This window comes from Candoia aspera, chromosome 3 (assembly GCF_035149785.1).
Source record: "Candoia aspera isolate rCanAsp1 chromosome 3, rCanAsp1.hap2, whole genome shotgun sequence".
Lineage (NCBI taxonomy): Eukaryota > Metazoa > Chordata > Lepidosauria > Squamata > Boidae > Candoia > Candoia aspera.
The window spans coordinates 167481748-167499719 of NC_086155.1; the positions used below are offsets into that span (position 1 = coordinate 167481748).

Here is a 17972-nt window from a genome sequence, read left to right on the forward strand (position 1 = left end):
TAGGTTTGTGAACTATTAACCTTTTCTTTCTGCTAATGAGTGATTGGAATGCATTTGGAAAGTAATCTATAGTGATAACCCAGATTTTAGAGTGGAATTAGACCTATTAAATTTGTCTATGATTCTTTTCTTTCTGTTGTTGTGATACTTTATGGATGCTTTCATAGTTCAAACCTGAGCTGATATGTTTATATAACCAGTTATATGTGCTGTATTTTGTCCTTGTCATCACTGGGTCCATCATTGTGTATTTTGACTGCCTTTTAAAATTGCTATGCAAAGGGCTCTGCAGAATCAATTTGCCAAAATGATTGTGGAAAACATATATATATTCCCATGTGCCACCAAATTTGAAGTAAAAATGAGACATCTTAAAGAGGTGTAAAAGAGAAAAGTAATTCTAGAAATTTAGACTTAAAGGCATTTTATGACAAAATTCTGCCATGAATTGTATATTGATATTGTTTATGGGCATTCAAAGATATTTCTTACAATTTTTGAAAAGCAGTTTGTTATTTTTTTATATTTAGCTTTCTTTTGCTACATGTCCAGGCTTCATGGGACATTAAGATAAGAGAGATTCTCTGTCAAGTCCCTTTTTGCTTTTATCTCCAAAATATTATCAGTTTGAATTTCATGGCTGTTATTAGTGAATATACTTATTCTTAAACTGAGACATTGCCCTGTTGTAGTGGATTTTATGAAAATGTATTACTGAAAAGAAGGTTACATTTGAGGCTGCTATAGTGGGGCTTAGATACTATTTTCCAATCTAATACTTAAAGGTTCATGAATTATACAATAAAAATTTGTGCATTGATGCTGAAGTTACATTTTCTACATTTCTAAAATTACATGTTTGGATGTGTCTTCCAAATACCTCTTACTTCCTTTTCCCACTTGATTGATTGATTGTATATTATGTCATCTGAACTGAAGAAGACTGAAACAAACTTTTAGTTTAGAAATGTTTTGGTTGATCATAATAAATATGGTATCATTTCAGTATTTTGAATACATTTTATGATTGTGTTAAAAGTTTTAATTCAGAATGTGTGATCATACCCACAAAAATTGTTTGTAAGAAACAAGAGAATTTATTCCCATAGAAAAAATATTCAGCAAACAAGAGGCTGCTTAATTGTTTAGGTCTGGTTTCATTCTTCATGCTAATGAATGAAAGTTTTGGTGTAAAAGGCAGGGCACGGAGGTTTAATGTTAAACAACAGTATATTTCTACAAAGTAATTGGCTTTGTGATTCATGTATTTTGTAGCAATCTAAAAGAATTTCAGAGAGTAAGAAATTTAAAAGCTGAATGCATTTATGTAGAAGGTGATTTTATGTTCCTGGTTCTCTGACCATATAGTATCTGAATCCTACAAATTCTGAGAAGCTGGAGGAGAATTGGTAGACATGCCATGATATATTAGCCAGTAGGTTTGTGCAAAATATTTCAAAGAAGTGAACTATACAAAGTGCATTAGAAAGAACAAGGCTCCCTCCCTTTAAAGTGTTAAAGCAATTGTGTTCCTGGCTACGTTTGCACATATGGATATCCTAACCACTTAAGATGCCTTGCATAGATCCAGTAGCCAAATTTTAGCATGGATTGACCAATTTCTAGTCCAAATAAGTCGATTATGAACTGAAATAATAAAAAAGATGATTATTTATAAAGTTATTCATTTATCTTAGCATTAACTAGTGTCCAAGCATGCTGTGCTACTATTCCTGCAGTATGTGCTACAAGGAGTATTCTCATTCAGATAAGGGATAAAATCCAAGTCTAAACTACTTGCTCAGAATTACTCATGCAGTTTGGATATGAGTAAACTGATGATGTTAACAGAATGCCCTTGTCCAAGTCTAATTGTGTGATTACCTTCAGTCTCCCTCTGTAGCTTAGATTAGATAGGCATTCTTTGCTTTGTGTTAAGCCTTTGGCTAGTAGTAAATAGGCCTGTTTTTCAGTGCTGATAAAGAGAATCTTATCCCTTTCAGGGAAATACTGATTACGTGGCTGGAGTAGAAAAGTAGAATAGATATCCATCTTGAAGATAGTTTGTCCCTTTGAGGTCTTTTGTGATGAAAAGCCATATGTAAGTGTGAGATTGTTGTTGATTAACTTTGATTATCGTTCTTCAGTTTGCTTACTGCAGATTAGCTGACATCTGTTGCTCCTGTCTTTAAAACATTTTTAAATGCATAAGAAGTAGGAACAATAACTATTCCATAGAATTATACCAAGATAAATGTTACTGAATTTTAACAGTTAAATTTTAAAATAAGTACAGTAACGTTTTTGGAATCAATCTACACGTAAGGTAAAAGTCCATATGTCGTCTTGTGTTTTATCCAGTTATAGCTATAATTTCAGTCCATCCCTCATTTAAAAGGATTTTATTCAGAACAGTCATTATCTCTGAAGAAGATATATCAACATATGTGAAAGGAATACAGGTCTGTCCCTGGTTTCATTTAACCTGTCCCTCTACTCTCATTCACTTAAATACAAGTAGAATTCATTCATTCACTTAAATACAAGTAGAATCATCAACCCTGTTTATCAGATTTCTAATTTTGCAGAGGTTCTACTTCAAATTAATGTAAATCAGGATTCTCAAATTCAAGTCAATGCAAGGGTTGCATATAATTCATTAGATCAAGGACTGCAACACTGAAGCCTTTTCATACAGAAGTCTCTTTTGAGATAAAAATGAAGAAATAAAAAGTATCACAGTATGCCAGTCACACAAATGTATGTATGTATGTATGTATAAATTCCTTCTCACCCCCATGGGTGGTATGTGTCTTCCTCAACCTTGGGTCCTCTACCAGAGGCCTGGGAGTTTGAGGGTTCTGTGCAGTATCTTAGCTGTTTCTAGCATTGCACTCTTATGGACAGAGAGCTCTGCTCCTGGGATCTGTTGGTGTCATGAGTACTGATGGCGAGCAGGAGGGGGCCTCTATCCAGGGGGGAAAACGCATGCGTAGTACTGAGAAATTAAGCAGCCATTCAAAGAGACACAGATCAGAACCGCCTTAATGTTTGGGGTTTATCTGTCTGGGTTTTCCCACGCTTCTTCAGTTTGTTAGGATTCTGTCTTATGTAGCAGTAATAAACACTAGAGACCTACTCCTCGTCTCAGCGTGATTCCTGACTGTTAGGACAGTTGGCGCCACTCTTCCAGCTTAGGAGTCACAGCCCTGAGTGCTCCTACCACCACTGGGACCACTTTGGCCTTCACTTTCCACATCCTCTCTAGTTTCTCTTTCAGGCCCTGGTACTTCTCCAGCTTCTCATACTCCTTCCTGATGTTGCTGTCACTGTAATGATTGCCTACCCTAACAGAACCAGACTCACAAGTAGGAACTTAATGATATCTGATTTATTAAAGAATAGTATGCAAATACAGAGAAAGCTGAGAATGAGCAAAAGCGCACCAAATACAAACTAAAAACCCTCGGTACGAATGTAATCCCTCCCCTCGCCCAAACCGTTTCAAATTCCCCACCGCAGGTGCTGGTAACAATTTCTGCTGATGCCCTGGGAAGAAAACCTTGAACACACGAAATAACCCAAACACATTCCAATCCAGCTGAATACAGATAACATCCCAGGAGACCGATTCCTCCTCCCCTCCCAACCGAAACACGCATCAGCAAAATGACATGCGAAACGTTACAATGTACGTTTAACATTGAAACGATGAACATGACAGTCACTTGGCACCACTACATCTGTCACCACTGCTGTCTTCCGATCCTTGTTAGTACCACAATGTCTAGTTGATTGGTCAGTACCTGCCTGTCCATCTGGATCTGGAAGTCCCACAGGAACTTAGCCCTGTCATTCTCCACAACCTTCTGTGGAATCTCCCATCTGGACTTGGGAGGGTCTAGCCCATACAGTGTGCAGATGTTCCTGTACCCAATGCCAGCTACTTGGTTGTGCCGTTTAGTGTATGCTGTTCCTGCCTGCATCTTACACCCTGCCACTATGTGTTGGATTGTCTCTGAGGCCTCTGCACGGTCTGTACCTTGGGTCCTATCTAGCGTGGTAGACCCCTGCTTCTATGGATCTGGTGCTTAGTGCCTGTTCTTGTGCTGCTATGATCAGTGCCTCAGTGCTGTCTTTTAGTCCAGCCCTTTCCAGCCACTGGTAGGATTTACCAATGTCAGCCACCTCAGCTATCTGTCAATAATACATCCCATGCAGGATCTTGTCTTGCCATGGCACTTTCTCTGCTTCATCTTCCTTCCATGTCTGCTGCTGCCTCAGGCATTTTCTCAGCAGCAGCTCATCTTTGGGTACCAATCTTGCTGATGTGATTAGGTCTCAGTGTACCTAATGAGAGGGGATATATATATATATATGTGTGTCTGTCTGTATGTGTGTGTCTGTGTGTGTGAGAGAGAGAGAGAAAGAGAGAGAGAAACCAAACTCTTTTTTTTTTCAGTTTCATAATGATCACTTATCTGGCAGCCTTTTTCATTAGCCAGGTCTCAACTTTGGGGATAGTCACATGCAAAAGAGTCAGTGGTAAAGGAGATAAAATATAGAGCTATTCATTCTACAAACAGCGCTGAAAAAAACCTCCAGTAGAACAATATACCAGAGAATATGAGGCTCTAAACACATCACAAAATGATAGGTCTCTTACTAATACAGAAAGAACCCCAATGTAAGCAGGTGGCAGTTTGCATAAAACACACAAGGACTGAGCTTGTGCAGGACGAGTAATCACTATAGACAGTAACTTAGGCTAAACGTGCACAAATAGTTCAAATAAAAAATAATTTTACCAAATAGTTCTAAACTTGTTACTTTTTGCTTAGGATAACCTGATGCCTAAAGCTAAAGTCTTCTTGCTTGCTTTTGTTGACACTTTTCCCAGCTTCTTGGAGATGTTTTATATTGCAGGTTGAAGATATTTCTTCTTTCTTCCCAACCACAGCACCCAACTCTTGCTCCTTTTCTCCCAGAATTCTCCTGCAATCCTTTCAAAGACTAACCCTTTTTCTCTATAGCAGAAAAGAAGGGCTTTGGATAATCTGACTTTGTATGTGACCTAGAGTATGCAGTGGTTCCTAGTGCAGATTTAGATTGACTAAAAATTGTGTAGGAAGATGTACATTGGGAATCTCTGAGTTCTGACAGTTTGTAAGGGAATTCTATTAGGAAGGATGGGAAGAAAAGTGATTGTGTTTTGTTGGATCAGAAGAAAGAAACCTTTTATTAAATGAAACTGATTCTGTTTAGGCAGAGATTAGCTGATCAGTAATCCAAATTTTTGGTATCAGACTGCCCTCACAAGTACTGTCTAACTCTACCTTCTAGAAGATTTTTGAACCCAAAATCTAGCTTTTTTGCACCAAGCATGATAAAATAACCTTTCTTGTTGTTTACATTTCCAACATAGATTTGAAGTACCTTTGTACATTCTAGGTAATTTTTCTGGTGTCATATACCAACAGTACATCATTTTATAAAAGTTCTCTTAATAATGTAAATTTCAATCCTTTCAAACACATATTTTCCCATTGTTCCATCTGTATAATATAACCAAGATTTTTAGCCTGCTTTATCATACATTCTTTCATTTGTTCTTCTGTTTCAAATTTCAATAGATGTTTATACATTTTAGCAATCACGTTCATCATTTATACACAATTCCGTTTCAAAGTCAGTCTTAGAATATTCAGTACCATAAATTCTTTTGTCTACTTTAAATCTTTCTGATAACTGTAAATAGGAAAACCTTTGACAACTTTGTCCCACTGCCATCAGTTGTTCACTTGATTTTATTTTGTATTCCTTGACAGTATTCCAGTATTTCACAGCATGTTAACCATTTGTGTTTGCCTATTATTTCTTGTCTATAAAATGCTTCTTCAGCTGAGAGCTGAAGGTGTTTTCAGGCACAACCTGGTTTTGTATCTATTCCATATTCTCAGTATGGCATGTCTAACATAGTAATTTTTAAAATCTACACTAACCTTGGCTTTATTGTACCACAAATATCCATGCCACCCAAATCTCAGGTCATGTTCTTCTAACTCTTAAAGTCTTCTCAGCAACACCCACTCTTTCATCCAAACCAAATAGCAAGTTGCAAAATGCAAAATGCAATTTCAAGTCAGGTAAACCCAATCCTCCTCTTTCCTTTGCATCTTGTAACACCTTATATTTAATTTGTTTTTTTCCCTTGCCATCAAACTTAGATACATCCTTTTGCCACTGTTTAAATGGTGCATCAGTTGTCAAAACCAGTATTGGCTGAAACAAGAACATCATTCCAGGCAAAACATTAATTCTTATCCCAGAAATTTTCCCCAACAATGATACTTGTAATTTGTAACTTCCCATGATTTACTTGTGGCTCACTGATGTGGCACACCTGTGGACCTTTTAGCACCAGCACAAATATTTGGCAAAAATAATGGATTTGTATTTAATACCAAAAACCTTTCATATATTTATTTACATGTTAATAATTTATGTGACAAAGTGCATTTTTGCAAAGGCTTACCAGATTAAATCCTAAAATGTTTGATTTTATATAATATTATCTGATTAATTTTCAGTTCAATATTCCTGATTTTTCAGAAGCTAGAATGAGAATAAAAGAGAAGCCATTAACAATAATAAAGAAGTTAAAAGTAGGTTCACAAAGGAAAAAAATCCCTTCTTGCTCAGTAACTATAGCCAGTTTTTTATTTAACTGTGCCCTCAGATATTGTGGACTTCAGTATCTTCTATGGCAAGTGGTGAGGATGATGTGACTTTGATCTACTAATATCTGCTAGATCCTGGCCGATCATGCATAGGTATATAGCAGAAGTGAGGAATTTACAACACTCTAGATACTGTATTACAACTTCAGCATATTAATTTCTGCATGCTAGTTGAAAGTTCTGAAAGTTGTAATTCAACAAAATTTGGAGGCCAATAAGTTCCTTACTTCTAGTATTTATATACTAAATGGATAAATATCAAAATACATTATAATCAATGTATTTTAATTTCTATTTCTCTATAAATACAGTTGAAAGTAGGCTAAGATATGCACCAGTCTTTTGATTCCCATTTTTCCTACAGATTTTTTGTGTGGAGAATTGGGATATAATCTCTGATGTCTGACAGTGTTTTCCCACTGGCACTTTATTAATTATAGATTTATATTTCTTATTGCAGATGTTCATGGAGGAAACTCTTGAATTTATTTCAACATTTATTTATCTGAAAAAAAAATTGTATTGACAGTGTGCATAAAACAAAAATTTCCTTAGAGTTTTCAGATTATAGAAGCTTTATATGTTGGACTGATTTGTGGTAGGATGTTGCTGAGATGTTCTTTTTTCTTTTTAATTCTGCAAGAAAGAACTCGTGCATACTAGATTGTTCAGTTAACCACTCAACAAATAAAAAAAGTAAACAAGATTAACTGTTTACTTGAAGTGAGCTGAAGTCTGGATGTTTTTCTGAAGAAGAACACAATGTACTGTTGTATCTTGTTTCCAGAATGGTGTTTATCATAATTCCTAGTGCTGTGGTTGGTAGAGTGCTGGGAAAGCACTCCGCCCACTCATGGCTCATTCGTGTGCATTCTCTCTCTCTCTCTCTCTCTCCCCCCCTCTCCCCCCCCCAACTTCCCACTGAGGCCTTGCTATGGATTGTAAGGCTGAGCGAGCTGTCCTGTGTCAGCTTTGCTGCCTGTCATGAGTCGACACTGACCTAGAATAAAATAACAGAGGCCGTTTCCTGGAATTCTAGATGGGCTGTTCTGAAGTCTAGCATAACTTTTGTAAACAGTCTACTCACAGAAACACACAACTCACTCACACTTTGGCATGCATTTATGAAGCAGAGCCAGCAAAAGAACTGAAAAGCAAAAACAGTTGAAGTGTGTATGTATGGAGGGGAGAAGAAGAAAAGAACTCATCCTTAAAAGCTTGAAGAAGGATTTTTTTTAAATTTTGCCCCAGCAGATCTTTCTTTCTTTTTGTTCCCCAACCCCACTTTTTCATTTTAGCTCATTTTCCTGAAACAGTAGGGCATATTTTTAGTTCAGTTTCAGTAGGATAGTGTTAAATTAAATGGTAGAAAAAATATGATCCCAAACATATGGACCTTATACTTTTTTGCTTTTGCTTTTACAATGAACAGTGCAATAATCAAGTCTGCTTCATGTGACAGATAATTTATTGGGCTGCTTTTTTCAGTTTTCAAAATAAATGTATGTATGTATGTAATGTCAGTGTATCATTCTTTTCACTAACTTAAGCTTGCTAATGTTAAATGAGATAACAAATCCATATTTGTCTCTGCATACATAATTGATTTTGTTAAGTCAAAGGTGAAATCTTATATTGCGGATAGAAAATTAACTGTTTCTCAGTGTACTTTTATTGGCATATTGCACATGCTTATCATAACTACTTATACAAGTATAGAAATGCCCACTAGAATAAATAGAAATTTGCATGTTTACTTATTACCAGCATTTATATGCCACCTTGAGTGACAATCTAAAAACAATTTGGGGAGGGGTGCCTTGAAGTCAGTTTTTGTTTCACTCTGGTAACTGCCTGGACTAATCCCTGCAATTTTATTGGCAAGATTTCAGAAGTGTTTTGTCATTGCCTCCATTCAAGGGCTGAGAGAAAGTGACTGGCCCAAGGTCATCCAGGTGGCTTTGTGCCTAAGGTGGGACTATAATTACAGTCTCCCAGTTTCTAGCCTGATGCCTTAACCAAAACACTAAACTGGCTCTCTAAAAACAATAATAAATACCATACATAATTTTGCAGGTATTAACCCTTACCTATTTGTTTTTACTCTGAATCACCACCAATAAAATAATAATCCAAACAGTCTTAGATATTCCAAATCATTAGTTCATCTTTAATTATAGTTAATTTGTATTTTAACACTGACTAGGTGTTAAAAATGCACAAAAAATGAGCAACTAGTACATTTTTTATGATTTCTTTCATAGTCACCTCTAAAAAAAAGATTGCCTCCAAACTGAAGTATAAGAGAGAACTAATTCAGTAACAACTCGACAGCAATTCAAGAAATAATCTGCAATTAATTCCTCAATTTTCATCCATATTCTGTTCCATTAATTCTTCCATTTTTATCCAGTTCCTCAGTCATCATGATGTTCATAAAAGAAGTTACAAATATAATAATTTTAATTCTCTTGTGAAGTTCAAAAATGCCAGGATTATGAGATGCATGAGGGCTGGAGAATAAGGAATGAGATAGAGTAGAAATGGAGGCTAGAAATAATGAAGGAAACAGGAAGTTTTACCAGTGGAGATCAGAGATATCAGAAAGATGGATCATGGCTTCTGTAATAAGGAAGAGAGTTGGAGCTCTGAAAAATTAGGAAATTTTGCTCTATATCTTTATCTTTGATGTGGATTTGTGATACTGTATTCCCTTAGAACACATTATTACTTTCCTTCACATACACCACACAGAATATATAAAAACCCACATTTACTGGTATTTTTTCACATGTCTACTACTATGTTTAACAGAATAGCAGAAGAAAGTTAATCGATCATCATTTTGCATAAAATAATATATCTCAACTATATTTTGTGAAAAATAATTACTCAGGTCTCTAATTTTTACTCCCTTCTTGGTGAAATATACATCCTGCTTTACCATCCTCATGTTTTTTATCATATATACCATGTCCAGTAAGTTGTGGGTGCATGGATCGTATATACTTTGAAGTGGCCTACATACCATATTAACTGTTCTTGTGAGTTTCTATTCCTCAAGACATAGAAGTATAAAAAAAATGAAAAAAAAACTTATTAAGACTTACCTGCACAAGTTTGTTAAACAGGTTGATTAATACATGTTTTAGAAATGAAGATTTAATGCCACTTAATTAAATCCATATTAAACCTAATTATCCATTCAGTCATATCTGACCCTTGGCAATTCCATAAGCCATCTCTCTCCATGATTTCCAATCTTGTACAGCTTCTTTCAGTTGCTTTATATTTTGGCCTGTGTCTGTTTTGATTACATCCAACCGTTCCAAGCATAACATCTTTCTCCAACGGTGTTGATCTCACGACATGACCGAAGTAACTAAGTCTAAGTTTTGTTATTTTTCCTTCTAGTGACATGACCAGTTTTATGCGCTTCAACACTTCTTTATATGTTACCTGTGCAGTCTGAGGGATGCGCAAGAGCCTCCTCCAACACCATAGTTCAAATGAATCAGTTTTCCTTCTGTCCAACTTTTTCATCATCCAACTTTCACAGCCATATGTAGTTATGGGGAACACGATAGTGAGGGCTAGTCTACACTTAGTGGTCAAGCTGACATCCTTGTTTTGATTCATACTCATCATTGCTGTGCAACCCAGCATGATTCGGCATTTAATTTCTTGGCTGCATTCGCCATTTTGATTGACCAGTGATCCTAAAAAGGTGAATTCTTCCACGCATTCCACCTCCTCTGTCCTAACAGCTAGGAACCACGCTGAGACAAGGAATAGGTCTCTAGTGTTTATTACTGCTACATAACAGAAAATCCTAACAAACTGAAGAAGCGTGGGAAAAACCCAGACATATAAACCCCAAAGGCTAAGGCGGGCCCGATCTGTGTCTCTTTGAATGGCTACCTAATTCCTCAGTACTACGCATGCGCTTTACAGCCTGGATGGGAGCCCCCTGCTCGCCGTCCTTACTCATGACATCCTCTCCATCAATTACTATTCTGATGTTTCCATTCCTTGAAGTTGTCATGAGTTTGGTCTTTTTGATATTCAGAAAGAGGCCAGACTTCGCACTTTCTTCTTTGAGCCTCATGATTCAGTGCTTTAGGCCTTCTTGGGTTTCTGAGAGGAGGGTTGTATCAGTTGCATATCGAAGGTTATTGATGTTTCTTCCACCAATTTTTACCCCAATTTTTGGTTTGTTTAGCTCCAGTTTCCTGAAGTTCACTTTGGCGTACAAGTTGAATAAGAAATTTAATTAATTAATTAATTAATTAAATCCATATAAGATCCCCTATATGTTTTAAGTCAGTTTCATTAGCTTTTCCTTAACTATTAACCCACAGTTTCCATAGGTTTCCTTAATCTGCCAAAAGTCATGTTTTTAGGCTAAGAATGTTGTTTCTTACTTTTTTCTGATATTTTATGCATGGTGAGCAGTCCTATTTGGGCAGGGGATTCCAATGCTAATTTTGGAAGTCCTTGGAACTGCCCTACAGTGTCAGTCTGTGGAACTTGCCTTGTAGTTAGGCTCATTTCAGTGACTCAGTGTTCAAAGCAGAAGTTAAGGCTCCAGGCTCCATTGCTTCCTGTATACTTCAAAGGGTGTATGTGTGGGTGTTTGTGCATATGTATGCTTATGTATGTATATATGCATGTATTTTCTTAAATTTCTGTCCAGAATCTTAGAGCAAATCTATCTGTGATTTCAAGATGGAAACATGAATTAATGTTTTAGTTATGCTGCAGACTTTACTGATACAATCAACTCTCCCAGGTTTTAGAGCCGAGCCCCAAATGAGACATTCTTTGGGCTTACAAAATTTACCTTTTGACTATGTCCTTTTTGTTTTTGTCTTTTGTCTGGTTTTGTCTCTTTATGCTTTCTGTTTCCCCTCAATACCTCTCTAGACTTGATCTTATGCAGATGTCTCAACATTCAGTCCTGCTTATAAGGCACTCTCTTCATCTTGATAGTACTAAGGACAGTTCACAATCACACAGATGGCATTTGGAATAAAGAAGTTTAAGATTTCTCACCCCTTACACTTCTGGGTGGAAAATGGGTTGCAATTAAGGAGGATGTGCTATTTTTTAATTAATTAATTTTGATGAATTTAAAATAGTCAAGGTAAAGAAAACTTCTTCCCTTTACATGTGCAACGTGTGTTTAATTTGCAGTGAAAATTTGGGTGTCTATCATTGTGAATCCAGAACCATGGACTAATCATTTGTTGGGTTAAACACAGAATAAAATAACGACTATAGTATAACCAAACCAAATTATAGTTCTAACTATATAGAAGTCTGCAGTCCTGTGGATACTCACTTAAACATAAGTCCAGTTAATTTCAGTGGATTGATTTCTGAATAAGCCTACTTTGAATTGATGTATTAATGAAGAATATAGAGAAGTATCTGTATACTTCATAAGACAGTGCCAATTTAAGTAACGTACTATTGCTTCTTGACCAAGCAGTTGTGGCTGTGATTCAATAGACAGAACTATTTTTCCTTTTAACATTCTTCAAGCCCTGTCAGAACAATAAATGCATAAATGAATCCTACCATATCAGTGGGCACATATGTTGAATTATAGGAGAACAGTAATACAACTTATTTTTTATTGCCTGCAAAAATAGCCACAAATAGAAGTTCACTGAAAAAAATAAAATTGTAACCTAAGACCTTCTACATGAATTATTCTCAGTTATAGCTAGCAACCTCCTCATGTATCATTTACCTTTTAGTAGTGAAGAGGCTTGTGCATTTCAGTGAGAGATCACTGACAATAAAGCTATGTATTGCCCCAGCCATGGTTCCCCCATGGTTCCCCCAGTACCTATGAAAGGTAGACTATCCAAAAGATGAAGAAAAAAATCATGTCTCTGAATTGTGGTGCTGGAGAAAATTGTTGAGAATACCTTGGACTACAGGAAGAACAAATAATTAAATTCTAGATGAAATAAAACCTGGCTGCTCATTGGAAGCAGTAATAATGAAGGTAAAGCTTAACTATTTTGGACACATAATGTGAAGATAAGAGTCACTGGAGAAGACCCTGATGCTTAGAGAATTTGCAGGCAGTTGAAAAAGATAAGATGGCTAGATACTTTTACTGATGACATAAGCAGTACCTTAAAAGAATTCAAAGAAGCAATTATTGACAGACGATCCTGATGAAATGATGCCCGCTGGGTCACAAAGAATTTGAAATGGCTGAACTACTGAACAACCACCACCAGCAGCCAGATAATTCTTGTTTTGTAGCCTTTGTTTTCAGAGGGATTTTAATTCAGTTATGTTTATTTAGGAATGCATGTTTTCTCCCTGGTGTTGATTCCAGGGAGAAAAAAAGCAAAACAAAAAATCCCAAAACTTGTTTTCGGAAGCACTAGCTGCCTGGTAAAATTCTAACTTGGAATTTAAGGTTTATTCCTTCAGATCTGATCTAGTTCCCTAAAATGCTGATTTCTCCTTCACTCCTTGTAATGCTCCAGGAAATAAAAATAATTGAATTTCTTTTCAGTCATAAAAAACGTTGCTTTCCTTTAGATGAGAAAAATTCTCTACAACAAATATATTTTCAAGTTGGTTGTAAATCTGACTAATGCTATTCAGGCTTTAGTTCCTGTGGCTTTGTTTACATGTGCTTATTCTTATCAAAATAAATCATGAAAGAACACATAACAGCCACCATTCTACTATAGAGGTGTGAGAATATTCTAGAAGTGATAACAATTATATTAGAACTAATATGAAGTTTCTTTGCAGAACTACTGTAGTATTACAGGCTAGAAAAGAAAGGGCTTTTTTATTTTTATTTTTAGGGCCCACATATCTGATTCCCTATTCTGATTGCATTACAGATAACATGTGCTGTTGGTGGAGGGTTTTTGTTTGTATTAGAAAAGTTCAGATAAATTAAATCTACTTTGGGTGGAGCCTTGAGGGTTGCTGTTTGATTCTAAGCCACACCAATAGAAGCTACTTGAGCTCCACCTCAAGACTTGACCAGACAAGTTTTTAGATTGGAACTCTGTGGGCTTGTTTTGATGAAAGGAATGGAACACAGAGGTCTCGTTAAGTGTACATGCACCTCCTCATAGTCTGTCCCTTGCTAGGAGTAAGTACAGGTAAGTTTTCCTCCAGAGGCAGGCATAATTGGCATCACCCTACCTTGGAAGAGCAAATGTTTCCATTGATAGCAGGCATATAGACTGTACAGTTATTTTCCCAAGAGCTTCTGTCTCTTTTTACCCCTTCTCTCTGCTTTCACTGAATCAGTTTTTTTAAAAAAAAGTAAAAGTAAACGGAAGACTGAACAGTTATTTCCCTTCCTTTTATTAAATGTATTTAGTTCTGTATTTTTGCCTTTGCAATTCATATCTAGAAGTATTGCTACAAATACCATTTTTCTACTTTTTTCCTTGGGTTTGCTGCCCTCAGAAAAGCATTTCTTTTAAACTGTGTTTATTTTATGGGATGCATTTCAGCCTTAATCCTTTGGAAGAGTGAAAATTATACAAGAAACACCAACCTCATTTCAAGTTTTAGGGCATATATGTATAATTACTGATGAAAAAAGTCATTTTCTATCTTTCCCAAGAATGATGACTAATTAGGAGGGGGTATGATGGCATAATACCATAACCATTTCCAAATAACCACTGGGAAGTGAATAAATACAAGCATTACCAACATAATCGTAAAAAAACAGTGGAAAGTAATTGGCCTCACCTTCTCGCTCCCCTGCCTCCAGCTCTTTTAGAAAATTAACAGAATATTCCCAAGCTTTGAAATGGGATTTGCTCTGAACTATTTCTCACTGTACTTGGTACACTTGCAGCTACCTACTTGTGATACTTCAGTAACATCTACATGTTACCAAATAGCCTTCTATATCAAAATAAAACAATCCCATTGCATCCATAGTAAATGTTAAGAAGAAGAGACCTAATCTAGCATCCCAGATATGGAAGTGTTTATTTTTTTTAATTCAGACATTCCCTCCAGTAGGCATATATCCAAGACACAGATTTATTGTTATAAGGAAAATTAGGTCAGAGGCATTACAGGAATGGAAAAAATATTCTAATCTCTGCCATTTTTCTTATCTCAGATAGCCTCTGCCTTTTCACTCCTCCCAGTGAATCATGTGTCTTGAGAATCTTGTTTACCTATCTTTTCTCACACCCTCAGTTTTATGTCCTCTCCGTAACTACACACCTAACAGCCTCTTTCTGTGTTTGAGCATCTGCATATGTGTTTGAAGTACTGGCTGTGGAAAGGATCAGTTTTACCTCAGGACAATTTTCCACCTGTTTTTGTGTTCAGCTACAAGTAGGGACGCGGTGGCGCTGCGGGTTAAACCGCTGAGCTGTCGATCGGAAGGTCGGCGGTTCGAAACCGCGCGGCGGGGTGAGCTCCCGTTGTTAATCCCAGCTCCTGCTCACCTAGCAGTTCGAAAACATGCAAATGTGAGTAGATCAATAGGTACCGCTTCGGCGGGAAGGTAACGGCGTTCCGAGTCGTCATGCTGGCCACATGACCCGGAAGTGTCTATGACAACGCCGGCTCCAAGGCTTAGAAACGGAGATGAGCACCGCCCCCTAGAGTCGGATTCGACTGGACTTTACGTCAAGGGAAACCTTTACCTTTTACAAGTAGATAGCTTTCTCCAGAAAGGATAGTTCCTTAAAACTAATGAATTGATTCTGTACAACAGTTTTTGTTTATTCAAATTTCTCTGTTCCTTTTTTTGGGGGGGGGAAGGAGATTTGAACTGTATGACTACGTAGGAGGAAATTCTGACAGTCAAAGTCCCAACAGACGTAGAGGTCACTAGGTTGGAGAAGACTGATACAAGACAGTGATTCTAGTGTGAAATAGTAATTACTGTAAATAAGAATTATATATGAGAATTCAGGTATCTCCAGAGATGACAAATTGTGCAGAGCATATCACATAAAAGTGAAGTAAGAAATTACAAATGATTATTAATGTATTATAAACAGAAAAAAATGTTTAAAAAAAACAACAGGTGAAGAAAAATTAAATCAATTCATAGTTAAAATTGGCAGATAAAAATAGTTTGAATTATCATCCCAAAATCTAAACAAACTAGTTGATGGGTTAACACATCTGGAGAGAATATTGGCCAACCAGGATACCAGCATAATAAAGGACATCTTGCTGGGCAGTAACTTTCCGCCTTCTGAAGCCCTAAAAAGAAATAACTATCAAGCAGGTTTATATGATGTGCATTTGGTCCAGTTAGATGCCTGGATGCCAATCTGTTTAAAGCTTTAGAAGGTAAAAAACCAGCCTGTTGAATTTTTATTGGAATTAAAATAGTAAGCTAGTTGAAAGATCTTAAAACCACAGAGATATTTTAGTTTCTGCCAATCAATTGGTGGTTGCATTTGCACCCAATGATGTTTCTAAGTATATTTCAAAGTAAGATGCATTTCTAACATAGGAGGCCAGGTCATCTCACTCTCCAGTAGTCTGGACTCTGCTCTAAGTTGTGTTGCTGAATGGGACTAAGTGAAAAGGGCATCTATTGTGGTGACCAAATTAGTATCATTCTGTTTTTGAGAAATGCAGCCTCAATTACAACAGACTGAACATGGTCAGATGAGCTCCCGACATATTTGTATTGCTCCTAAGCTTCACCTGATTTCAGTGAAAACCAATTGACTGGCATGTTATCTGTTTATTGGTGACATTGCATCCCAAATGCTAGGTGATTTCTTTGGTGGCTTTAATGTAGATGTTAAAGAGAAATTAGTGATAGAACATAACCTTGCAAAATAAATTATGAGAAAATACCATTAAATCAGGATACCTTGTCTGTCTAGCTCAGTGTTTCTCAACCTTGGCAGCTTGAAAATGTGTGGACTTCAACTCCCAGAACTCCCATAGCTGGGGACATACTCCCATAGTGGGACATCATGTGTTGAAGTCCATAGCTGGCTGGGGAGTTCTGGGAGTTGAAGTCATCTTCAAGCTGCCAAGGTTGAGAAACACTGGTCTAGCTTATTATGTCCAATTTGACTGAATTTCCAGGGTAAGAAGACTTTGGTTCTTGGAGGGGAAGATCTCTACTGCTCTGTTTTTGCTGCTTCTCTTAAACTGGACACCCCAGGGAAAGGCAGTCAGGCAAGTCACCACGTGTTGTATATTACAGTTTCCCAAACTTTTTGTCATTGGCCATAATAGCTGGGGTTGATATAAATTATTGTTGAAAATATCTTAGCAACTTGCCAGTTGCTAAGCATTCCAATTACATTAGATTTTACTAAGTCTTAAAGTAAAACTAGAATTTCTTTCCTAGGAAAAAGCCTTTAAATCTGAAATAATTGAGGTATAGAAACAATGTGCTGCTAATGAGGTGACTTTCATTCTCTGTGTAGGTTGTGTCTCCTCGTTCAGGACATCTATGGAATATTTAGTGAAATACAGCTTCCAGTTCTATTTTCCTCTTCACAAGTGATAGAACAATACAGCAAAAAATGGGAGGGAAAATACTGTCATGTTTCTGGACTGAAAATTTTGCGAAGAGTCACCAGGGGAAGGTAAGAAAAGTCACAGTAGTTCTTTGCATTTTAAGGTGAAAAGGAACCAGAACCCAGTTTGGTCTAGTGGTTAAGGTGCTGGGCTAGAAACTAGGAGGCTGTGAGTTCTAGTCCTGCCTTAGGCATGAAAGCTGGCTGAGTGACCTTGGGCCAGTCACTCTCTCTCAGCCCAACTCACCTCACAGGATTGTTGTGGGGAAAATAGGAGGAGGAAGGAGTATTAGGTATATTCGCCACCTTGAGTTATTTATAAAAATAATAAAGGTGGGATAAAAATAAATAAATAAAAAATAAACCCCAATAATCAAATTATGTCCCAGATTGCAATATGAATATAAAACTAGACATTTGCCATTAACTAACATTATTGTTGTTCCTAATATGGACAGGACACTGCATATTCATACTAGCATTCCTCCATGAATCTGAGTACCCTTATACTCAATTGTTAGAAAAAATGACTGTGAGATTTCCTCTTAGGTTGAAAAGCTTTTTATCATGGAATGTACTTCTTACCCCTTATTGTTCTTATATGCTTGTGTTTTGTTGTTGTTGTTGTTCTTCTGTGTTTTTGAGAATGGATGACTAGAACTCCATAGTCATTGCTAAAGTAACCTGGATTAACTCTATGTGAGGC

The 17972-nt window shown here is 36.7% G+C and overlaps 1 protein-coding gene across 2 annotated transcripts in view; it reads left to right on the forward strand.

The window, feature by feature from the left end:
• Nucleotides 1-17972, forward strand: part of LOC134494217 (DNA repair-scaffolding protein-like) — a 158026-nt gene that overhangs the window by 85699 nt on the left and 54355 nt on the right. For both annotated transcript variants that reach the window (XM_063299263.1, XM_063299264.1), the window contains exon 6: nucleotides 17174-17335. In XM_063299263.1, coding sequence (XP_063155333.1) covers nucleotides 17174-17335 — 162 coding nt within the window. The remainder of the gene's footprint in view (nucleotides 1-17173; nucleotides 17336-17972) is intronic.